Source organism: Sceloporus occidentalis, unplaced genomic scaffold (genome assembly GCF_023333645.1).
Source record: "Sceloporus occidentalis isolate IW3139 unplaced genomic scaffold, rSceOcc1.0.p SCAF_85, whole genome shotgun sequence".
NCBI lineage: Eukaryota > Metazoa > Chordata > Lepidosauria > Squamata > Phrynosomatidae > Sceloporus > Sceloporus occidentalis.
The window spans coordinates 1,614,231-1,640,117 of NW_028317065.1; the positions used below are offsets into that span (position 1 = coordinate 1,614,231).

The following is a 25,887-nucleotide window of genomic DNA, read 5'->3' on the forward strand; positions in this document are numbered from 1 at the left end:
AGGGCCCTGTGGTTTCTAGTTACACTCCTGCACATACACACACTCACTCTTCTTCTCTCGCTCAGCTTTGCCTCAGCTCACCTTCTCATAGCCTTCCTTTGCTCTACTCCTTCTCTCAGCCCTAAGCACTGCATCTCTACAATTTTCCCTCTACCCCGGTTTTCACCATCTCACAGCCTTCATTCTCCCTCAGCTCTCCCTCACAGCTTTAATTCCACCTTACTTTTCTCCTGCTCTACCAGCTCTCCTTCTACCTCAACTCTTGCCCTGTCACAGCACTCATTCTCCCTCAGCTCTGCTCTTCTGACAGCTCTCCCTTGCTAACAACGTTTCTGTACCTTAGCTCTAACCATCACACAGCCCTCGTTCTCCCTCGCAGCTTTCATTCTCCCTATCGCTCTCAGTTACACAGCTTTCATATGAATCCAACTGCACAAGGCTAGTTTATATCACATATCTCCAAGCTAGATATTTGAAAGTCTTTTTATCCTATATTTATTCTATATTTTTTGTGACATTTAGTATATTTGTGTTTAATTTCTATGTCATACTGTAATTTTACAGCACCAGTTTACAGACTAATATTTTAATGGGGCACTAAAGTTTTTTCACTTCAGGCATCAGCAAAACAAAGTTTACATCACTCATGACAGAATATAATTTCAGCCACAAAAATTGTGAATTTTTTTGAACTGCGGAGCTCACCTTGGTAACTGCCATGGCACAGTTGTGTCCCAGTATCTCGATAAGCTGCTGTTTTCCAAAACGGTAATCCTCCAGCAACTCTTTCTCTAGAGCATCTGCTTCTTTTTTACTAGGAAGGAAACCGTTAGGTTAACTAAACTATATTATACATAAAGCTATTCATTAAAATCATTAAAGGTGCACTCATCTATGAAATGTGGTCCAAAGTTTGAAAAGTATCACTAGAACAACCAATAGGATGTTCCTCTTTGAAATGACCAAGTTTGCACAGAACCAATTTTCATGTATAACCCTTACTGTTCACTCTAAATTACGCCATCCCAGCAAAAGCTCCTCATAGAGCTGCATTTGAGGCCTGTGAAATAGAGCTTAAAGAGCACAGCTTTTCTATGTGACACTTCTGGTATTATCGAAGTAAGAGACCCATTTAAATATAAGGAACAATGAAAGTACAGGAGCCATACAAGTTATAAATATAAAAAAATATAATATATAAATATATAAATATAAAAAATATAAAATTTGTGACTTGCTTACATAGGAGCAAAGAAACCGCTGTTGTAGCCATAACTACAATTGGTAGCAATAATAATAATGGCATATCTGTCAGGAAAATGGCAGCAATAAGCATACCTCAAGACTCAAAATGTTTAAAGGGAAAAGTTAACAATTCTTTTTTTTTAAATCCTTTGACTCCCTCTAGTGGTAGGAAGTAGGAATGACGTTTAAGATGAAAAGGGAAGATTGCACTGAATCATTTTGTCTCAATTTATCTTCTGTTGCAATTTTATGGGTGAGTCTACCATATAAACAGCTGCTTAGAATGATACTTATACCTCCCTTATGTAAAGATGAAGGGGTTGCAAGTGTGACTGTGGCATGTCCGCATTATCATAGATACTGTAAATAGGTAGTCAGATATATAAACTCTATATATATATTGCATTATTTTTGGAGAAGTACCCTACATTTCCCTTTAAACCTATATCCCTCCTAGAGTGGAACAAGCCAGTGCAGAGGTAGAAGAACAAGCCAGTGCTTATATGTATTTAAGACAACAAAGAGTTAAGACTTCTCCATAGGGAACCATATATCTGAGTGAGTGTCACTGTGTTTCCAGAATGGGCATCTAATGACATTACCTCCCACACACATTAACAAGATTTGAGCCAATTAAGCAGCTGCCCTGTGAGACCTTAAGCTATAACCGGCTATTATTTGTATTTATGATGTCTGCTTCTATCTCCCAAGGCAAGGTTGTAATACAAGGTTTTTTAATATTACACTGCCTTCCATGTCTGGACTTCTAGAATAAAGACATTTAAATAGGGATTAGAACATGTCATTAATATGATTCAGGTAAGTGTAAAAGACACGAGCGTATGAGACAAAATTGTTGGTATACCTGGGGCACTTTGTGACATGTCCTCCACAAAGCTTATTGCTGCCTACCCTTGATCTTTTCCACCTCGATGTGAGTAAGCACCACACATTAATACGCCTTTTGGCAATCCCTTACGAAAAGACGACCCCCCAAAATCTGAATATTAACTTAGGAAAAAAAGAAAAAGCCTGAATATAAGACGACCCTAAAGGAAAAAAGTTTTACCAGTAAATGTTAATTCATGTAAACTATTTTTTTAAATAAAAGCTATGATTGAGAAAAATATTTTTTTTGTTTTTATTTCCTTGTATTTTCCAACCTGTCCCCCAGTTACGCACATCTGCCCCACGCCTTGCCACACCAATATGGCACTGTGGCCCATGATATGCCTTTTAACCCTCTATATGCCACTGTGCCCCATGGTATGCCTTTTGACCCCTTATGTGCCACTCTGCCTCCAGAAATGCCTTATACCCCTATATCCCATTCTGGCATTTAGGGGGTTAAAATGCATATTATGGGGCAGAGTGGCATATAGGGAGGTATAAGGCATTCCAGGAGGCAGAGTGGCATTAAGGGAGTTAAAAGGCATTGTATAGAGCACTCTGCCTCCAGAAATGCCTTATACCCCTATATGCCACTCTGGCATTTAGGGGGTTAAAAGGCATATTATGGGGCAGAGTGGCATATAGGGAGGTATAAGGCATTTCAGGAGGCAGAGTGCTCTATTAAATGCCCCCTTAACGCCACTCTGCCTCCTGAAATGCCTTATACCTCCCTATATGCCACTCTGCCCCATAATATGCCTTTTAACCCCCTAAGTGCCAGAGTGGCATATAGGGGTATAAGGCATTCCAGAAATGCCCTATGCCCCCATTTAACACACACACACTTACCGGTGCTTCCAATTTCCTGCTGTATTGCCGAGGCAGCGGGTTGACGTCTCCTTCCGCTGCAGCCGGAAGGAGGTGGAGTTGGCAGCGGGGGTTTGTCTGCGTCCGTCGCGGATACCTTCCCCGGCTGTCAGAGATCAGAGTTCCCCGCACCGGTGTGTGTGTGTGTGTGTGTGGGGGAGACAGGAGGATCCAGGTTCCCTGCAGCGGTGCGGGGGATCTGGATCTTAGTCTCATAATCAGACCTCTATTTGAGGTCTGATTAGAAGACGACCCCGATTAGAAGACGAGGGGTATTTTTCAGAGCATTTGCTCTGAAAAAAACCTAGTCTTATAATCGAGCAAATACGGTAATTTAATGGTACTGCTGCACAAGCTGCAGATCGGGTCTTTTAATCAGCGCCCCCCTGCTGAATATGCTGGTTGCACATCGAGAGAGTATAACAATGAAATGTGTGTCCACACATATCCAGCCAGTGGCCACACAAACGTGATTGGGCAGCTGTTGGCCTTAAAGTGCCAGGGCTGCTCAATTCTCCCTTGTCCAGCCCTGCTGATAACGGTTTTGACAGTGTAATATGCTATATACACTATATATTCTATATATAGTCTAAAATTTTTATACCCATTATTGTTGCTTCTAGAGGTACAGATAGATATCAAATATTCTCATACTCTGACAGCCCCACCAAAGAAGAATGCATATTAAAGTATGAATGTGAGTGTGAATAAGCATTTTTCAAAAATGGAATAAAAAACACTGCAGGAGCGGTGAGAGCATGGATGTGTACTTGTGTGTGTGAGCATATATGTGTAATTTTGTGTGTGTGTGAGCATGGATGTGTAAGTGGGGTGAGATGGAGTGTGTGTTAGTGAGAATGACTGTGAGTAATTTGTGTATTTACATGTTGTATGTTGGAAGAAGAGGGCAAGGGGCAAAGAAGGCACAGACCAGTTGTGTGGGGGCAATGATGGCACAGACCAGCTGTAAAACTTGGGGGCCCCGGGGAAATTGTCGCACCAGGGCCCCGTGGTTTATAGTTACATCCCTGGTTATAATGAACAGAAATTATGTAGGAAAAAGAAAGAGAAAACAATGATAGGATACAGCTGATGTTGGTTAGCTAGGTTACTAGCCAGCTCAGGCATTAGCTTGTTTAATGTGCCAGGTACATTAAAATTATCACTAAAGAACAGCTGGAGTCAGCAATAGCTCATGCCCAATAGTAAGTAAACACAAGCATCAGAGTTAGACACAATAGCATGTGTATCTTTGGCAGTGTGCATCACACAGCATAACTGAATTAACAAACTGTACTTCAAAATCACCCTTGTTTATTTTTGTTTCCTTTGCTAGATAACTATGTGGCTCATGCTCAAAATGTGGCTCAGTCTAGATCATTGGGTCATGGTGGCTCAAACTATATCTCTCGATAAAGAACTGTATGAATTCTCCTTATGTTGAAGATGACCATCTCTAAAATAATAATCCAAAGACACACAGACAACTACCCACTAACACTCTATCTTTTATTTGAAGACTAATGAACAGTTCAGCCAAAACTAGTAAGTGAATGCTGTAAATAACAACATACACCATCAAATTATATGTTAGTAGTTATGTAGATCTTAGGGTGTCCTATGACTTCATCGTGCACGTATAGGCCCTTCCGATACATTACTGACAGGTCTATAAAGCCAATGGACAACTTTGCAGTTTATACAGACAGTCACTATCAAAGTGTTATCATATGAGGAGGACACCTTTTCAACATGTCAGTTTGTCAACTTCCTGCCTTACTAGAGCTGTCCCAGTCTTCTGTACATCTATTATTGTGATGTTTAACTGCTAGCTCATGGGTTTCCATGACCAAGATCGCCTTTGGCTGGAGTTATATAAACATCACCACTAGTAGTCTCTAAAGTAGGGGAATCACACTTACCTATCTGACTCTGGGTTTGGCAGATGCCAGTAGAGTGCTATCAGGCTGGAACCTGAATTAGTGGTCTAGGACTGTTTTTCATAGTATCACTTACTTTTATTGAAGGGCATGTGAAGGCTACAGTAACACAATGACATTCCAAGTTATTCTGTGCTTCTGATTAGAATCTGGAATAGTGGTCTTTCAATTGAATAACTTAGTTTTATTGAAAGGCATCGAAACACTGAAGTAACACAATTACACGCTCAATTATCCTGTGCTTCCAACTTTGACTGGCCAATTTCTCGAAAATACAGTCACGACTGCGAACAAAGACTCATGTCCTATTTGCGACATCTTTGAACCTGGGCAATTAGATTTTACCCATCATACCATACACTTTTGAAAACTAGACATCCCATGGATGTTTCAAATGCCAGTATTTTAACACTTTACATGCTAGGATTTTTGTTAAGATATAGTGCTAATTTTAGGACTTGCTTGTTTTTTTTTTTTAAACTATTTTTTTATTGATTGCCTCCTAACTTCTTTAAAACCAGGTGGCCAGCAACATATTTAATATGGTGCACATTTACACTGCGGGGAGTGATCAGAAGGGGGCCCCTGCACCAGTTTTCAGTGTTTCTGAATGCCTCTACCTTAGATTGCTTTGCCAGGCACGTCAATTGTCGTTATGGGATGCAACAGAGACCTAATAACAGCACTTCATTTATGAGCATACCAGAAAGCATGACCCAGGTTTGAGCTGGAGTCTTTGAGTGAAGTTCTGCTTCTCTTGGACTCTGGGTCACTTTCCCGTTTCTTGAGTCAGAAAAGCTCTCTTTGATAACTCCCATTTCCCCTGTGTTACGGGAAGCAGGGGGTCTACCAGGAGTCCCTAGCCTTTGTTGCCACCTTCCTTGTAGCAAAAGCTGGCTACTAGATGGGTAACTGCTCTGGTTTCCAGAGTAAAGGTGCTTCTCTGGTGAAAAAGATCTCCTAAAGAACACTGTCCCTAGTCACTACACGACACACCAGTCAGGGTGCAAGAGAACACTTAATTGGGACTGGACATGGTTTATATAGTCACTTTATCAGTTGAGGGAAAAATGTCAAACATAGAAAATAGGAAAGGATCACCATGATTAACACATAGAGATTACACAGAGAACATCGGCACCAGACTAATCTCATCACACATTTAACAATGGCAAATACGCAACAGAGGTGAAGAGAAAGGAAGTAGCACCTAAACGTAGATAAAGCAGTGAGTAAATCTGAATACACATAAAAACGGAAAATGAGAGTGAAAATACAAAATATTACAATTTAGCCCCTGCAAGAAAATACAAAATTACAGTCACAATAATCTTTCTAAAATGAGCATCATCCCTTCCACCCTCCTACTCCATACCCACTTACAGCTCCCCTTATGTGGTCCACCTCATGCATTGCTTTCCTTGCCTCTTTTCAAAGCCATCCCAGAAGACAGAGAGCTCCAAGAAGCCTATCCTGGGAAATTCCCACATATCGTTATGAGCAAAACTGGCACTTCTTTAGGATGCTGCAAGCAAGCCAGGTTAAAATCATGTTTTCTCAAAAGCAAGACAGGTAAATAGTAATTTTCTTGCCGCTATCATGTAGTTTGCCATGAGATACACTGCCAACGACATGCCATGCTCAAATGATATATTATAACTCATACACTTTAAACCAGTGTAAGGAGACCTTGTGTGAATTTGGATCCCTTAGATATTTAAAGATTATCAGAGTAGGCTTACAGAATAAGATAAGAAAGTGAAGGGCAAAAACAAGCCCCCCTTAGATGAAAATGGGATTTTACATGGAACTTGTGATGTTTTCACTCATATGTATTTTCCAGAGGCTCCAGCATTCAATGTTATATCTCAGACAGCGGCAGGGTAGTACAACTCTCTTAATAAAAGTTCTAATAGTATTATACCCGACTGTATGCCATGTGACCAAGGCTTATGAGAGGTACGGGGATAATCAGCAGCAGCATGCAAGTAAATACATATGTCATATATGTAACAGAGCTAAAGGGAGCATTGAGTGGTAAAGAGGGGGTATATGGAGTAGGCGTTAAATAGAAAGGTTGTTATATTGAGTGATAACAATTATGGGGGCGTGTTACACGATACAGTAGGAAGAAGTTTAGTGACATTTGTATATATAACAAGGAGAGGATAAATAACATGAAATAATAGAAAGAGGCAACATTAAGTGGAATAACAGGTAGTGTAGAGAATGACAGAAGTGATAGAATATTTTAGCTACATTATCACGCTGCTCATATAAAGGCAATTGGTCTCTGAGGAGTTTCACGATAGCTTGTGCCTATATTCTGCATATTTTATGCTATAAATATCTCTAATTGTGGGGATTATCTAGACACAGTTCTATGTTGGTTTACAGAATGACAGTGAAGTAGGAGGTGAGACTCCTGACATGATCCCCCTGGGGTAAAATTAAATCCATATATATCCTGTATGTGGTTATACTGTTTTACAGCATGTAGAAAAGGCATATGATTGCCTTCCCTATGCATTTTTTAAAGGGCCAGGCTACTGGGTAAAGGAGCACAAAGGATTTGCAATATTTATTTTACCACTAAATGGAAATAAATGTGTTTTCAAACCAATTGAAATCAGACTGATATATTTTTCCTACGCCATGATTAAGTGCAATCGCTTGTCAAACATATGAAACCTATTCATATTTAGAATTAGTTTAATTGTAGCTGCTTAAATTGCTAGTGTCTTGTATATTATATGTATGCTGCCTACTTTGTAATTAAAGCTACAGACATTGCTGGCGCTTTCCAAATAAATATTATTTCTCTAATCTGTGCTTTAAAACTAAGACTCTATCACTTTATTTATCAAGTACTGCTAATAACATCTATAAACAACACTGTAACTTAACACAGATCAGTCACATTTCCCAAATATTACCCAAAAGTCACATGGCCAGATTAATTTTTTTAGGGGATAGCCCCCTAGTTGAGATTTCTATCTCCAAGTCAACATCAGGTTGAATCGGATTGACTGGTATTGACTGGTATATCATATGTGGTTTGCAAAGTGGACATGGGATGTCAACCACATCTCTAACTTGGTGGCATTGTTAGGCTCCTTTATAACAATTATTTTTAAAACCACAGAAAAATGTTTTTGGACATGTGTGGATTGACAGCCATCTTTCCCTCTCTCAGTACAATTCTAAAATGTTAAATTAAAATAACATGGCAGCTTACTATCATGAACTCAAAAACAAACAGAAAAAGCCTCACTCCAAATGTATCTAGGAGTTAGAATTGAATCCACAAATATTGCAATATAATATAAATTAAAATGTAACTTTTATGAAATAATTTAAAATTGGGATACCAATTCAAATTAGAGGCATACTACTAGACAGTCCTGAGTTCTAAAAATAAAATACAATCATTTCCATGCTACTAAGCATAATGAAAATTAAAATTGAACTTTTTTTTAAACCATGTAAGATGTAAGAGAAACACCCTATTGTGTTTAAAAATGAGGCAGAGACGAGGGCAGTAAACGTGAGGACGGGGATTAGCTATAGTGTGGAGGCTCTTTACTAGTAAGTAAAAAAACCCGATGTGTGTTTCACCAGCTACATGTCTGCCTACCAATGGGTCTAGAACTAGAATCTATATAGTTAAGCTATCTGCTTTTAGACAGGGCGAGGGACGAGGCTAGTGGAGTGGCTAATCCCCATTCCCACATTTACTACCCTCCACTCTGCCTAATTTTCATCCCTATGTGTGCCACATTAGGGTGGTTCTCTTACATGGTTTAAAAAAAGTTCAATTTTAATTTTCATTATGCTTACTAGCATGGAAATGATTGCATTTTATTTTTAGAATTCAGGTCTGCCTAGTAGTAGACTTATGATGTCATTTTTTTTTACAATCAAATGAAATTAAAGCTGTGAACAGATGGGAGTGAACAGATTTTGGCTCATAACACTGATATTACTAGGGTGCTTTTTGGGTGTCATTTAGCTGAAGATTATATTTAGTAGAAATCTTTAATGACAAATTATACCTAATTTTCTATACTCTAAACTTGGAAATGTTTGAGGAATACGGTGAAAAATAGCTTATCACATCCTTTTCATATGGCAGGTGCACAGAAGCCAAAATAACTGTATGAAGAGATTTTTACAGAGTGAGAGAAAGATGTGTATTAATTATATATTAAATTTCCAGGCTCCACGTAGTGATTGGGACTCAGAGGGGGTAGGCAGCTTCTTTTCAGCTGTCTCTGGCTGAGAGACAGTAGCTCTGCATGCTAGCGAAAGGGGTATTGGATATATGGAGACTATGCATTGAGAAAAGACCATTTAATATGCATGTTTTGTGCCATGGGGCCTTATGTACCAGGGTTATTTAAAAGGGAGATGTAATTTTCATGTGCCAATTCCAGTGCAGGGGAGTTCCACTCAAGATGCTCACTGTGATTATCATTCTCAATGAAACAGAGGGGGTTTTTACTAAGTAGCAGTTAAGAGAAGTTTGTCTATAGGGAACACTCTATTGTTGGAAGGATCTATCTTTATAAGTAGAGGTGTAGTGCAATTACTCATCAGTTAGGAATTCAACTCTTAAGTATGACAGGCTTTACCCTGCCAAATATCACAACCGGGGTCAAAAGGGGCACCTGCTGTGGGCCCGGGGTTACATGCGGGGCCTACATCATACGTCACAGACTAGCATTAGGCAGGTGCAACATGAAGGAGGAATTGCTTATAGAGATGTCTGAACTAGTGGCTGCACAAACATCAGTTTCCAACTCACTGTACCACCAGTACAAGGAGCTCTAGAGCTGGTATGGCTTGGCAGGTACGCGTACCATGAGTCTCAGTACAATTAAAGTTGGCTGTGATTACAATGCAACATAATCTATAATTGTAAAAATGTCCATCAGGACCATCTCCAGTCAGTTTAGAATTATCCCTGCATTCTTAAAACGGTTCTCCAAAATCTCTGTTACGGTGTGTACACTACAGCCATTCTCTCCAGTCATAAATGAACCATCACTCCTTCTTTGATCATGTTCCTATATTCAGTGTCCAGCAGCTTCAACCTCTCTCTCTCTCTCTAATATGCATTAAACCTCCCTAGGTAGCATGAGCTCCTCTCCTTACAACCCTTACAACTGGTGAAGATGCTACAGTAAAGTTGGGTAGCATAAATTCTGTTTCCTTGGTAACTACGTAATTACCACAAACATCCATGCAAGCAGAAGTCTTGAGTGTTCTCCCCTCTGACTGCTTGCTGCATCAAAGTTAATAGATCACCCCCATCTAAAATACAAGCTCAGATTTATTGTGAATCATTTTATTTTCCTTAGCGAATGACCTTAAATTTTCATGGATACTTTTATTTATACAGGATATGGGAATGTTTGAGATCAGGAAATAGAACTGTAGATCCATATGCCAAAGAAAGAGAGAATAATTTTCACTAAGCATGTGATAACATTATGTACATTCTAGACAATAAGAATTGGAAATACATATTGAGAGATAGATGTGCACCGCTGAACTGACAGCTGATCATGCTGTGTAACAGCTGCCACACCTCAGTGGGTGAGAAGAGGGAGAGAGAAAACCAGGTCAGACCATTAACAATGACACACTTATTTCCACTATTCACCAGGCTCACAGAAAACCAGGTGATAATGAGAGGGGCTGTAACCCCTTGAGTGCAAGACTGGCCTCTACTGGCCACAAGCATTGAGGACTGTCTAACTTAGTTCCTCGGATCATCATTTAGTCTCACTGTAGCCAATCTGAGTTTCCAAATTTAAGATCATCCGATATATATATGTGTCTGCATACTATGTATCTATATATATATATATATATATATATATATAAAACATCCAAAAATAGTTACAGGCACTCCAGGGACTTCTTTAAATAATCACTTGAGAAACTGCAGTTTTCTAATCAACGTTTCAGTCTGTTTATTAGACTTTCATCAGGACATGTCAGAAAAGCAGTGTGAATCATATTTATAGCAAGAAATATCATTAACAAGACCTACCACACCTGTAGTGCTCGAGGTATATATAAGGGATTCACAGATCGGCACAGGAGATACATAGTATGCAGATTAGTTGTTACAACACTTCAGAGATCAGATTGCAGATCTAAGATAATATATTGTTAATCCACACACATATATATATATACATATATACACAGTATCTCACAAAAGTGAGTACACCCCTCACATTTTTGTAAATACATTATATCTTTTCATGTGACAACACTGAAGAAATGACACTCTGCTACAATGTAAAGTAGTGAGTGTACAGCCTGTATAACTCAAAATAACTCAACACACAGCCATTAACATCTAAACCCTGGCAACAAAAGTGAAAATGTCCAAATTGGGCCCAAAGTGTCAATATTTTGTGTGGCCACCATTATTTTCCAGCACTGCCTTAACTCTCTTGGGCATAGAGTTCACCAGAGCTTCACAGGTTGCCACTGGAGTCCAATTCCACTCCTCCATGATGACATCACGGAGCTGGTGGATGTTAGAGACCTCACGTTCCCCCACCTTCCGTTTGAGGTTGCCCCACAGATGCTCAATAGGGTTTAGGTCTGGAGACATGCTTGGCCAGTCCATCACCTTTATCCTCAGCTCCTTTAGCAAGGCGGTGGTCGTCTTGAAGGTGTGTTTGGGGTCATTATCATGTTTGAATACTGTCATGCGGCCCAGTCTCCAAAGGGAGGGGATCATGCTTTGCTTCAGTATGTCACAGTACATGTTGGCATTCATGGTTCCCTCAATGAACTGTAGCTCCCCAATTCCGGCAGCACTCATGCAGGCCCAGAACATGACACTCCCACCACCATTCTTGATTGTAGGCAAGACACACTTGTCTTTGTACTCCTCACCTGGTTGCCGCCACACATAATTGACACCATCTGAACCAAAAACGTTTATTTTGGTCTCATCGGACCACAGGACATGGTTCCAGTAATCCATGTTCTTAGTCTGCTTGTCTTCAGCAAACTGTTTGTGGGCTTTCTTGTGCATCATCTTTAGAAGAGGCTTCCTTCTGGGACGACATGCAGACCAATTTGATGCAGTGTGCGGCGTATGGTCTGAGCACTGACAGACTGACCCCCTCACCCCTTCAAGCTCTGCAGCAATGCTGGCAGCACTTATACGGCTATTTACACTGTTATACAGACTGTACACTCACTACTTTACATTGTAGCAGAGTGTCATTTCTTCAGTGTTGTCACATGAAAAGATATAATGTATTTACAAAAATGTGAGGGTGTACTCACTTTTTTGAGATACTGTATATATATATATAAAATTTTTAATAAGGTGGGGTCTAATGGGGGAAGCATTGGAGAAAAAAAAAGGTAAAACGAAGGGTTCAAAATGTACCTGTGCTACTAAATTAAGTATTTTAATCCAGAGTGGAAATTATATTTGAAGCACAGAGACAGATAGAAAAAAGTAAGATTTATGCCCTCATTTGAGCTGTGGTTTTATGTGTATATATGTGGTTACCGCATATTTTACATGAAAATCAATTCTCCTGGGTTTAAAATCTCAGTGAGTAGGTTAAATAGATTTTCATTCCTTTTTCGCTGAGCACTCCCTCACTTCTTCCCTCGCTCACTCCCCACCCTCTCTTTCTCTCCTCTGTTCCAGATGCGTTAGGGACATTTCTACTTGACACAAGCAGAAAATTGCTCTATTAGTGTCACGAATGATAATTACTGCACAGCCGTTTAATGGTGATTAAGAAATTAAAATTCAATCAGAGGAAAGCTGGGAAAAGAAACTGCTAAATAAAGAACCTGTTATTTTTCCTTCCGTGTTCACAAACTATTTAAGGTTTAGTAATGTCATCGCACCCCTGATGTTATGGGTGCCAGGAATCACCCCTTCGGTAAAACCCCATGACACATGATAAATATGAAGATTGGGTAAATGTTATGTGGTGCTATGATTGTATGAGCCACAGAGAAATTAGAAAGGGGAGACCATCTGATTCTCAGCCAGTCATTTACATTCCAGAGGAACTGTCAGGGGGCAGCCAACACATCTTTTCCCCATAGTATAACCAGTGGAATGAGCTTTTGAGAGGGTCTCAGGTGGGGATACCCAATACCATAGGGAATAAGGACAACTGAACACTAGACTTGGGCACCAGGGGGCTCTTCGTGTTTGTCTTCGTGCTCATCTTCGGGGGGGGGGGAAATCTTCGTATTCCGCGAATATTCGCCTGTTCCTGTCTTCTCTTCGGGCGAATATTCGTGGACATTCTTCGTGTTCGGTTTTTCTTAGTTTTCCCGGTTAAGGGGTTAATATGGGGTTAACGCAGCTCTGGCGCCAGGAGTTTAAATGTACGTATGAGCAACTCTATTGGTCGTCAGCAGGGGGCTCGTCTGCCATTGGTTGATGGCAGATGAGCCCCCTGCTGGCGACCAATAGGGTCGCTCGTACAGACTGTTAAACACCTGGTGCCGTAACTTACCCGGCACATCCCACTGGTCTCCCTCCCTGTTCAATTAGTTAAATGTCCGTACGAGCGACCAATAAAGTCTCTTGTACGGACATTTAACTAATTGAACAGGGAGGGAGACCAGTGGCATCTGCAGGGTAAGTTGCAGCATTGGGGTTTTAAAACCTCAATGGTGCAACTTACCCGGCACATCCCACTGGTCTCCCTCCCTGTTCAATTAGTTAAATGTCCGTACGAGCGACCAATAAAGTCCAATGCTGCAACTTACCTTGCAGATGCCACTGGAAATCCATAGGTTTGCTGTCAGGGGTTAACTTACAAAGACCGTGCGAGTGAGCCTATTGGTCACCTGCAGGGTCTTCCTCTGGCATCAACCAATTGGTTGATGCCAGAGGAGGTCCCTGTAGGCGACCAATAGGCTCATTCGCACTGCCCTGTAACCCATGACGGCGAACCTGCAGATTTCCACTTCCGGGAACTGCCGCGATGCCACAAAGACTAGGTAAGTTAGAAGGGGGGGGGGGAGAATGGTAGACGAAGACGATCACGAAGATCTTCGTGGTGTGTGTCTTCGTCTTCGCCTACGTTTTACCGCCGCCGTCTTCTCTTCGGCGTGTCTTCGGAACGAACACGAAAACGCACTCTTCGTGTTCGTTTTCATGTTCGCCCGAAGACGAATGCACAAGTCTACTGAACACGAACATCTGTTGTGCTATATAAAACAGGACAAATCATTTTGTCTCCCACTAGGCTAGAGGAATTTGCAGCTACAAGAACGTTTATGAAAATGATAAACTCACTAAATGGCATTAGTATTTTGGGCCACTTAGGGAGTAAAGTAACCAATTACACAACACATAATTTATTTTGTACATATGTTTAATTAAAAGCCAATTAAGGAGTAAGTAGGAGTTGTTTGCAAGGTCTACATTGCACCTGGAGCATTGGCGAGGCAATACACTGGCAGAGAGGACTTCAATATAGGGTTGCCACCTGTCCAGGTTTTCCCTGGACCGTCCTGTAATTATGAGGTTTGTCCCGGGCCCTAGACTTAGGTTAAGGAAAACGCTGAACCAGTCTACAGGCCAAAATAGATTTTGGACAAGTGAAAGCAGATGATTGATGCACTTAAAAGGTCCTGGAATGCAGGAGTTGATATGCTGTGGATGTTCACAATAATGCACAGAAGGAAACATATAATTTGATGTTAGAAAAGAACCATGTGGCCCACCTTGAAATTGTCTTAGAGTCAGGATTGCTTTATGCCTATCTGACGGGAGCCTTTTCCATTTATCTACCACCCTCTGAGGAGGTGACCAACGGTCCAGTCAGTGTAGATTCTGTGGAAACATGATGACTTATCCTCCTTTTTTATTCTACCCCCTTTCATCATATGCTTTCTCTCTCCTCACTTTATGCTCTCTCTTTTGTCTTGCCACTTCTCCTTTCTCTTTTTGCCTTTCTCTCTACTGTCTTTCTCTATAGCCTGTGACCACACCCTGAACAAGCCTCACTCCTCCAAACAAAACTAAATAAGTGTCCAGGAAACCACACATCAGAAATGTACAACCTTACTTCCGCATGATACCTCACATAACTAAAGTACATTTTTTCTGCTTTGGGTTAAGTTTATGCAACAAGAGGGGACTGTCAGCTCCCCGCCCAGGAGGAAAGCCTACCCATATAGTCTAGTAACGTTTGGCAGAGAATATGCTCAGTGAGCAACAAGGACTGCACAGAGTCCATTCAGTGTTCTAATGCCCCTTTAAGCTCACGTGATTGGCTATTTTTGGAATTGTAAAGATAAACACAAATACTTATATAGTATAGGTAAATATGGTGTCCAAAAAACTAAACCTCATTTCTGTTTATTCTCTGTAATATTATAACAGCACCGAGCCCTGCCACTTTCTAAGCTTCATCAACTTATACATTATGAGCTACAAAACATAACATCGGTGTTATGGAACTAGAAATGCCAATGTGCTGACGTCAATAGCTACTGATAGACAAGACTTAAGGAGGTAGCTGCAGAGGGGGTATTGCTAGCAACAGGTTTCTGTAGTTCAATTTTTTTTAATTAGGCAAATCCGTGTGCCTTGTATACAGTGATAATAGCCCTTTCCTTGATCTATAATTCTCCCCGTGAAAAATTACATTAGATACAGTGGGAGTCAAATAAAAATTGTATGTTTAGAAGAGCGCTCTTAGGTGTTAAAAGCTTTTGTAACTTTAGATATTTTTCTATGTTGGGCAAACAAAAGGTGTACGCTTCAGAGGCCATTTTCTCAGGTGACATTTTATAAACTTGTTGACTGTTTTGTCAATTTGGTGTTAATAAAACAAGTTTTCTGTGACTATTCAACAATGGGGTGGTATAATTTGTTTAAAATAAGTCAACATGCAAAAAATATGTCTGTTGTGGCTGTATATATACAGATTGTTTTGCCTTTTAGGGATGTAGAGCTCTAGGATGGACTCATGCCCACCAAACATTCTGAGCTCGTCTAGTTGCCTAGTTAATACCGTTGCTGCCTGTGACCAATGCTTGTTCTTGGTATGGAAACTGTCCCCTACCCAACAGGTAGGAGAGTATGTGTGTGTGTGTTGGTGTCAGTGTGACAGAGCCTGCCCTGGTGTGTGTGTGTGTGTGTGTCGGTGTGGCAGAGCCTGTCCTGGTGTGTGTGTCTGGGTGTCGGCATGACAGAACCTGTCCTGGTGTGTGTGTTTTCGTGTCAGTGTGGCGGAGCCTGTCCTGGTGTGTGTGTCTGGGTGTCTGTGTGACAGAGCCTGTCCTGGTGTGTGTATGTCTGGGTGTCGGTGTGACAGAGCCTGTCCTGGTGTGTGTGTGTATGTTTGGGTGTCTGTGTGGCAGAGCCTGTCCTGGTGTGTGTGTCTGGGTGTCAGTGTGGCAGAGCCTGTCCTGGTGTGTGTGTCTGGGTGTCGGTGTGACAGAGCCTGTCCTGGTGTGTTTGTTTGGGTGTCAGTGTGGCACAGCCTGTCCTGGTGTGTGTGTCTGGGTGTCGGTGTGACAGAGCCTGTCCTGGTGTGTGTATGTCTGAGATATATGATATATATGTGTATGTCTGAGATATATGGCAGATATATGAGATAGAATCTTTTGTGATGGGATTGGGAGTACATCCATACACCAAAAAAGTCGGCATACACGGGACGCCTGAATCCACAATTTAGTGCCACTAATCCTTTTTCAATAAAATATGCAGATTGAAACAGAGTAAATAAAACAAAACCTTTACTTTTCCTCTCACTGATTTCTGGGCCTAGAATGTTTGTCCTCTGAAATGACTACAAATTCAGGAGACGTATTATCTTCAGAAATTAAAATTAAATAGTTCTATTTATTCCTGCAGTAAGTAAAGTGCCAGGACACACACACACCAGGACAGGCTCTGCCACACAGACACCCAAACACACACACACACACACACACCAGGACAGGCTCTGTCACACTGATACCCAAACACACACCAGGACAGGCTTTGCCACACCGACACCCAAACACACACACCAGGACAAGCTCTGCCACACCGACACCCAAACACACAAGGACAGGCTCTGCCACACTGACACCCAAACACACACCAGGACAGGCTCTGCCACACCGACACCCAAACACACACACCAGGACAGGCTCTGCCACCCAGACACCCACCCAAACACACACACACCAGGACAGGCTCTGTCACACCGACACCCAGACACACACACCAGGACAGGCTGTGCCACACTGACACCGGTATGTCGGTATGACAGAGCCTGTCCTGGTGTGTGTGTGTGTGTTTGGGTGTCTGTGTGGCAGAGCCTGTCCTGGTGTGTGTGTGTGTTTCTGGGTGTCGGTGTGGCAGAGCCTGTCCTGGTGTGTGTATGTCTGGGTGTCAGTGTGACAGAGCCTGTCCTGGTGTGTGTGTATGTTTGGGTGTCTGTGTGGCAGAGCCTGTCCTGGTGTGTGTGTCTGGGTGTCGGTGTGGCAGAGCCTGTCCTGGTGTGTGTGTCTGGGTGTCGGTGTGACAGAGCCTGTCCTGGTGTGTTTGTTTGGGTGTCAGTGTGGCACAGCCTGTCCTGGTGTGTGTGTCTGGGTGTCGGTGTGACAGAGCCTGTCCTGGTGTGTGTATGTCTGAGATATATGATATATATGTGTATGTCTGAGATATATGGCAGATATATGAGATAGAATCTTTTGTGATGGGATTGGGAGTACATCCATACACCAAAAAAGTCGGCATACACGGGACGCCTGAATCCACAATTTAGTGCCACTAATCCTTTTTCAATAAAATATGCAGATTGAAACAGAGTAAATAACACAAAACCTTTACTTTTCCTCTCACTGATTTCTGGGCCTAGAATGTTTGTCCTCTGAAATGACTACAAATTCAGGAGACGTATTATCTTCAGAAATTAAAATTAAATAGTTCTATTTATTCCTGCAGTAAGTAAAGTGCCAGGACACACACACACCAGGACAGGCTCTGCCACACAGACACCCAAACACACACACACACACACACCAGGACAGGCTCTGTCACACTGATACCCAAACACACACACCAGGACAGGCTTTGCCACACCGACACCCAAACACACACACCAGGACAGGCTCTGCCACACCGACACCCAAACACACACACACCAGGACAGGCTCTGCCACACTGACACCCAAACACACACACCAGGACAGGCTCTGCCACCCAGACACCCACCCAAACACACACACACCAGGACAGGCTCTGCCACACAGACACCCAAACATACACACACACACCAGGACAGGCTGTGCCACACTGACACTGGTATGTCGGTATGACAGAGCCTGTCCTGGTGTGTGTGTGTATGTTTGGGTGTCTGTGTGGCAGAGCCTGTCCTGGTGTGTGTGTTTGGGTGTCTGTGGGGCAGAGCCTGTCCTGGTGTGTGTGTTTCTGGGTGTCGGTGTGGCAGAGCCTGTCCTGTTGTGTGTATGTCTGGGTGTCGGTGTGACAGAGCCTGTCCTGGTGTGTGTGTGTATGTTTGGGTGTCTGTGTGGCAGAGCCTGTCCTGGTGTGTGTGTCTGGGTGTCGGTGTGGCAGAGCCTGTCCTGGTGTGTGTGTCTGGGTGTCGGTGTGACAGAGCCTGTCCTGGTGTGTTTGTTTGGGTGTCAGTGTGGCACAGCCTGTCCTGGTGTGTGTGTCTGGGTGTCGGTGTGACAGAGCCTGTCCTGGTGTGTGTATGTCTGGGTGTCGGTGTGACAGAGCCTGTCCTGGTGTGTGTGTGTATGTTTGGGTGTCTGTGTGGCAGAGCCTGTCCTGGTGTGTGTATGTCTGGGTGTCTGTGTGGCAGAGCCTGTCCTGGTGTGTGTGTTTGGGTGTCAGTGTGACAGAGCCTGTCCTGGTGTGTGTGTGTTTGGGTGTCGGTGTGGCAGAGCCTGTCCTGGTGTGTGTGTTTGGGTGTCAGTGTGGCACAGCCTGTCCTGGTGTGTGTGTCTGGGTGTCGGTGTGACAGAGCCTGTCCTGGTGTGTGTGTGTTTGGGTGGGTGTCTGGGTGGCAGAGCCTGTCCTGGTGTGTGTGTTTGGGTGTCGGTGTGGCAGAGCCTGTCCTGGTGTGTGTTTGGGTGTCAGTGTGGCAGAGCCTGTCCTGGTGTGTGTGTTTGGGTGTCAGTGTGGCAGAGCCTGTCCTGGTGTGTGTGTTTGGGTGTCGGTGTGGCAAAGCCTGTCCTGGTGTGTGTGTTTGGGTATCAGTGTGACAGAGCCTGTCCTGGTGTGTGTGTGTGTTTGGGTGTCTGTGTGGCAGAGCCTGTCCTGGTGTGTGTGTGTCCTGGCACTTTACTTACTGCAGGAATAAACAGAACTATTTAATTTTAATTTCTGAAGATAATACGTCTCCTGAATTTGTAGTCATTTCAGAGGACAAACATTCTAGGCCCAGAAATCAGTGAGAGGAAAAGTAAAGGTTTTGTGTTATTTACTCTGTTTCAATCTGCATATTTTATTGAAAAAGGATTAGTGGCACTAAATTGTGGATTCAGGCGTCCCGTGTATGCCGACTTTTTTGGTGTATGGATGTACTCCCAATCCCATCACAAAAGATTCTATCTCATATATCTGCCGAGCTCTGATGTCATCTTTATCCAGCACACATGGATGGTGAAGAGTTAAGATTCTGTCCATTCCCAGATACTTATTTGGGCTTTTAACACTTTTGGTTCCTGGGATTTTAATAATAATGTGGTATTCTGTTATCGTAAAGAAACAAACAATTTAATATAGTTTTAAAAAGAAAGATTTATAGCTATTTGGATGGTAAATAGTGCGGCTCAGATAGGCGTGTGTATGGGGTGTGGCGTGTGGGCACAAGAGCTTGACCACTCGATACAATACATGGGGCTAGTGTCCAAATATTTCCAGGGCTGCTTTTCATTCTCAGTCTGGCCGTGCCACCAGGGCCGTCTTTAACGCAGGGCAAAAGGGGCAGCTGCCCCTTGAGGAGCCGAGGAGTTAAAATTCTGTCTGTTCTGCCTATTTTATTTATTTCCATAAAAAGGCCCACCAAAATCCTAAGCACCAGGCCTATGACGCTCTTAATCCGGCCCTGTTCTCTGCCATTGCGCAGGTTGTCCAGTACCATACTTGCTGTGTGGGATAGGGAAATGCACTGTTCAAAATGGCCATGTCTTGTCCATGGTCAAAACTTAAGTCAAGTGCCCCCTCACCCATGCAGACGCCAATAAAGGCTACAAAGCATACAAATGTTGATTGTGGAAGCACACATAGATTTTAAAAGGTTGGGGCATCTAAAAAGAAATGTACAATGATTTAATATTTTTTTGAATATTTTTCAATATACCGGTAATTATATAAATTCAGAATTCTGCATAGTATTTATAGATTTATTCCCTACACTTATTTACAGCATTTTTTGTTAGCAAAGGAAAACTTCATCTCAATGAATTAATTATACATTATGTAGGGCCAACTTAACCCATGTCAAAGCATACATGATGTCGTAATATCTTAATGTATAATTTAGAGAAAACCCCCCCACATCATGAACACTGATTAGGTTAGAAAATCCACACTTTAATCAATGCATTACTTGTCTCAGCACTGTACAGGACTTACCTACAAGTAAAACAGATTCTCTATTTGTAATAAGTGAAGTCTCAATTTTTCTGCTTTATTTTACAAAACAAAACTGAGGGTTTCTATTGAGTCTCCAGGAAATCAGATGATAGAAACATAGACTTTGACAGCAGATGAGAACCATTCAGCCCATCTAGTCTGTCTGTTTTTCCTGATGTAAGGATTCACACCTTAATCAGTTCTTGGACTCCTCTTAGATTCAATACACTGTTATGCCATCCCATGCATGTTTAAATTACCTCTACCACCTGTGCTGGGAGGATGTTCCATTTATCTACCACCCTCTCGGTAAAGTAAAATGTCCTTAAATTACGTATAAATGTTTTGGGTTTTTTTCAGGTTTATGAATTGGCTACAGAGAAATAAATCAGAGGCGTAAAAACATAGTACTGCCACACAGACCCAACACAGTAAAGTAGATGGAAAACCGGCATGGTAACTGCTGTAGGGATGGATATCCAGCTTGGCAGAAATGCCAGAAGGGTAGCCTTCACTCATTTTGCCCACCATTCCCTTCCTGTGCAATAGACTTTGTTGCCTACAACATGAAAAATTGGCAGGAACCTGCTGCCCCTAGAATGAGTGTCAATTTTCCAAAGTGAAGGCAAAAATTGGCACTCTCATTTTAAAGGGACACTCCAGAAATAATATGCACTTTAATACATATGATAACTGTGATTCTACAAAAGTTTCCCATACATATTTATCACTTTCCCTGTCCCACAGGCTAGTTGCAGTGCAGAGTTTGGTCATACACGTTTCCTGCCGGATATACTTACCACCATTCAGCTCCAGCTCTGGGTTATTGGGGATTCCCTCATGCACATGGGCTGATAGCGCTACTGTTGGTTTCACTGGGAGCACTTCAATGGCGTGACACTTTGGACCACGGAGGTGTTCTTCTGCAACTTCAGAGCTGCGGCTTCTCCTAAAGGTAAGCAATTCTTTGCCCCCTTTTTTTCAACATTTTGAAGAATGCATATTGAACTACTCATAAAGTACCTTAATATGCACTCTTGGTTGGCGAAGCTGCATGAGACATTCGACCTGTCCTTTAAGTTTCCTTCGGGGCATCATTAAGGCCTTAAGTATGAACCTTTTAAGTTTAGATCTGTAGAGTAGAACAGTTGGGAAATCGGCATTTGTGTATCCTTGGTTTGCGTTTCCTACTAGAATAGGTTGTACAAAATTTCCATCCAATGGACAACCGTCAGAATAAATTTCTTAAAATATTTCTCAAAATGTGAACATTATACTACCTCAAACACTTAGTGGCTATGCTTTTCTAAAATGTACATTGGAGAACTGTATTTTTGCCATATATAGTATGCATGCAATTAAAGCCACGGTACGGCCACTTACGTCAAAGATCACTGAAACCCCAACCCACGGCAACTTACAAGGCCAGCTAAAAAAACATTTCGATATTAAAAGATCTTCTCATCTTTCTTTGAACGATCGCAGAACTGACCGTTAACGACAATGCATTAATTATATTATATAGAAAGATATAGAGGCTAATATGTGGCTAATATTCTAACTTTTTCAATTTTGGTCTTTTCCAGTGTAAGTGAAAAGGCAGGCTTTTCATTTCCTCTTTGTTAGGGGAGATCAGCAAAACTACACAGTAAGGTTCAGTGATTCTTGCCATCGTAATAGCGTGTCGATATTATTGGGAGGGTACTGTCTATGGAAAATCCAAAATCTGCTTTCAACATTATCTACAGTCGGCTCTCTGAAATAACAACACGACGGGAAATGACAGTTTTACCTGATGTACCGTAAAGCTTCTTCTGTATCTTTGTTTTCAAATCCGGAGTTGCTCATTTTCCCTGGATTGTGGCTATCTCAGTGTGTCTCGGGATCTGGCTGCTCACAGCTGAATGTCTGTGTGCGGCTGGGTATAGATATACAGAGGCAAGAATTAGCCAGTCAGCAGCCAGCAGTGGGGTCTAAATTCCACCGGATTGGATGCCACACACAGGTGCTAGCTGCTCATGTGCATTTAACCCCTCAACTGAATTACAGAACACAATGGCTGATGAGTGTTTCCCTATTCAGCATACCCATTTGATACAAGTCTCTGGACTTTAAACAGATTAAGGATTATGTACAATGTAATGTTTGAGTTAGTCCTTATCTGTTTACCATTCCTGAGCACCCCTTTTCTACTGTTATTTCTGCCCTCTCTAGCTTCCCTTTGCTTTGTTCTTGTAAGCCTTTTGAGATGCACACCACTGGCATTCAGAGAGTTAATAGGAATGTCATGTAGATTTTAGAACCAACTCTGGCAAAGTAATGCTTCTGTACAGCCAATCAGCCATAACATTATGACCACTGACAGGTGAAGGGAATAATAATTATTATTTATTGTTTTATATAAATGCCATAAAATTCCGTAGCGCTGTACAGTGGGTAGACCGGACATAACAAGTAGTATGTAACATAATTTGACTTACAGAAACAACAGGTGAGGAGGGCTCTGCTCAAATGAGCTTACTGATAATCTTGTTATCGTGGCAGCTGTCAGTGGGTGGGATATATTAGGCAGCAAGTGAACATCTAGTCGTCAAAGTTAATGTGTAAGCAGGAAAAATGGGCAAGTGTAATGATCTGAGTGACTTTGACAAGGGGCAAATTGCAGTGGCTAGATGACTGGGTCAGAGCATCTCCAAAACTGCAGCTCTTGTGGGGTGTTCCCAGTCTGCAGTGGTCACTACCTATCAACAGTGGTCCAAAGAAGGAAAAGCAGTGAATTAGTGACATGGTCAGGAGAAGCCAAGGCTTATTGATGCACTTTGGGGGCAAAGGCCGGCCTGTGTAGCGAAATCCAATAGACAAGCTACTATAGCTCAAATTGCTGAAAAAGTTAATGCTGCTTCTGACAGAAAGCCATCAAAACACACAGTGCATCGCAGTTTGCCGCAAACCAGTCAGGATGCCCATGCTGACCCCTGTCTACTGCCAAGAGCAGTGAACACGTGAGCGTAAAAACTGGACCATGATGCAATGGAAGAAGGTGGCCTGGTCTAAGGAATCACGTTTGATGGCCGGTTGCGTCTCTTACCTGGAGAACACATGGTGTGATGCTTTGGGCAATGTTCTGCTGGGAAACCTTGGCTCCTACCAGTCACACGGATGTTACTTTCACACATACCACCTACCTAAGCATTGCTGCAGACCACGTACACCCTTTCATGGACACAGTATTCCCAGATGGCATTGGCCTCTTTCAGCAGGATAAAGCGCCCTGCCACAAAACAAAACTGGTTCAGGAATGTTTTGAAGAACACAACTTCAAGGTAATGCCTCTAAATTCCCCAGACCTCAATCCAATCGAGCATCTGTGGGAGGTGCTGGACAAACAAGTCCGATCCATGGAGGCCCCACCTCGCAACTTACAGGACTTAAAAGGATTTGCTGCTAGCTTCTTGGTGCCAGATATCACAACACACCTTCAGAGGTCTAGTGGAGTACATGCCAAAGGGTGGCAAAAGGGACCTACACAATATTAGGCAGGTGGCCATAATGTTATGGCTGATTGGTGTATATGACCACCAACAGCTTACGGTAGTTGTCTTCTATTAAAAATAATACGTACTAGGTCGCCTCAGCTCAGGCTGGCAGTGGGGTGGCTCTTGGGTCTCGGTTCCATGTTTACTGTGCTATACACGGTACGTGTGATGTTCATTGCTTCAGAATTCACCTTCTGCCTCTAAGTGGAAGTATACTATATGAACAAATTTATGTGAACACTGGACCATCATGCCTTTATAGGCTTGTTGGACATTCCGTTCCATAATTCCAGCTATAACAGCCTACACTCTTCTGTGAAGTCTTCCCATCAGATTTTGGAGGGCGTACGTTGGCATTTGTGCCCATTCGGCCAAAAGCATTTTGAGACCAGGCACTCATGTTGGACAAGAAGACTTCAACACACCTTGCAGGCCACTCAAATTCCTCCAAACTATGTATTTATGAACCTTGCTTTGTGCAATGGGGCACAGTCACGCTGTATCAAGAAAGGGTGTTTCCCCAAACCGATGCCACAAAGTTGGAAGCATACAATTGTCTGAAATGTCTGATGTAGCATTAACGTTATCCTGCACTGGGAGTGACAAGGATCAATCGGGGTAGTCCCTGAAGAGAACGACCTGTATTTACTAATGAACTACCAGATGACCTTCAGTAATTGCCATATGTATAAGTAAAGGATTGTGCAACACTCTAGAAACACATGACATTCTAATAAGAAAAAATAAAAAAAAAACACCAGCTGGGACTTCCACCCAAATTTGTGTGCATATCTGGTGCTCGTTTACCCTCATCAGTAGCAACTGATTTCCACAAACCTGTCTCCAAAATGTTTACTAACCTGACCAGTCTGAAAACCAGCACAGCTGAATGTATCCCAAAGAGAATACCGACTATATCACAGTAATATAGAAGAATATTCTATATACAATGCACAATGTTACAAATAAAATATTTAGAACATCATGCCCACACTTGTGATATCAGTTTTATCAATTATTAAAAATATCCGATGGCACAGAACAAATCTGTGGGCTCTTTTATATGAAGTAATGTCAGTTAGGCATGATATGTGCACTTTACTATAGTGTGTGTGTGTGTGTGTGTGTGTATATATTATATATATACACATATACACTACCATATCGTTATTACAATTGTAAATGTGATGTACTTTAAGTAATAAAAAGCACTTTTAAAACAATTCTACCATTCTGAACCATTTGCAGTGCTTATTCCCTAACATTGCCTGCCATATCACACAAAAAGTAAGCATTTCTATCCTAGAATTATTTTTGCAAATTATCTTAGGTATTCAGCAACAGGGGGAAGGATGCCTCTAATACCGCACTTAGTTACGTTCAGGGGCAGATAAAATATCTATAGTTTGTGTTTTGTTTTACTATCACTGCAGTTACTTACTATTTTCTGATTAGAAATAAGTGTTGTGCTGTTTTCTTTGTTAAGACTTACTAGACAAACACCCTGCATCCTTTTCATACAGCCTGTGGTAAATAATAATAGCTTGGTGTCAATCATCTAGCTGGACACTCAGAACTAATTCAAGTGTTTTTATTGGATTTGAAGTACGGTAGTTTGTGAAGTTTATCGGTGCAAAATAAAACAAAAGCAAACTTTTGGTCAATGCTAACATACAGTACTTTATATGGCACAGTATGTTATGCTAAAGAAAAATATTTTTGTGGTACTTGCACTTTAGTTTCACTCCATGGTTTGTTAACCACATCCTAATTTTTA

At 41.9% G+C, this 25,887-nt stretch overlaps 1 protein-coding gene across 1 annotated transcript in view; it reads right to left on the reverse strand.

Annotated features, from left to right (window-relative positions):
• LOC149285057 (yjeF N-terminal domain-containing 3-like) overlaps positions 1–22,422 on the reverse strand; it is a 37,584-nt gene extending 15,162 nt beyond the window's left edge. The window contains exons 1-3 of the mRNA XM_089495855.1: positions 22,367–22,422; positions 21,375–21,523; positions 706–818 (exon numbers count right to left, since the gene is read on the reverse strand). Of these exons, the coding sequence (XP_089351981.1) occupies positions 706–818; positions 21,375–21,523; positions 22,367–22,422 (318 nt within the window). The remainder of the gene's footprint in view (positions 1–705; positions 819–21,374; positions 21,524–22,366) is intronic.
• Between the last annotated feature and the right edge of the window lie 3,465 nt (positions 22,423–25,887).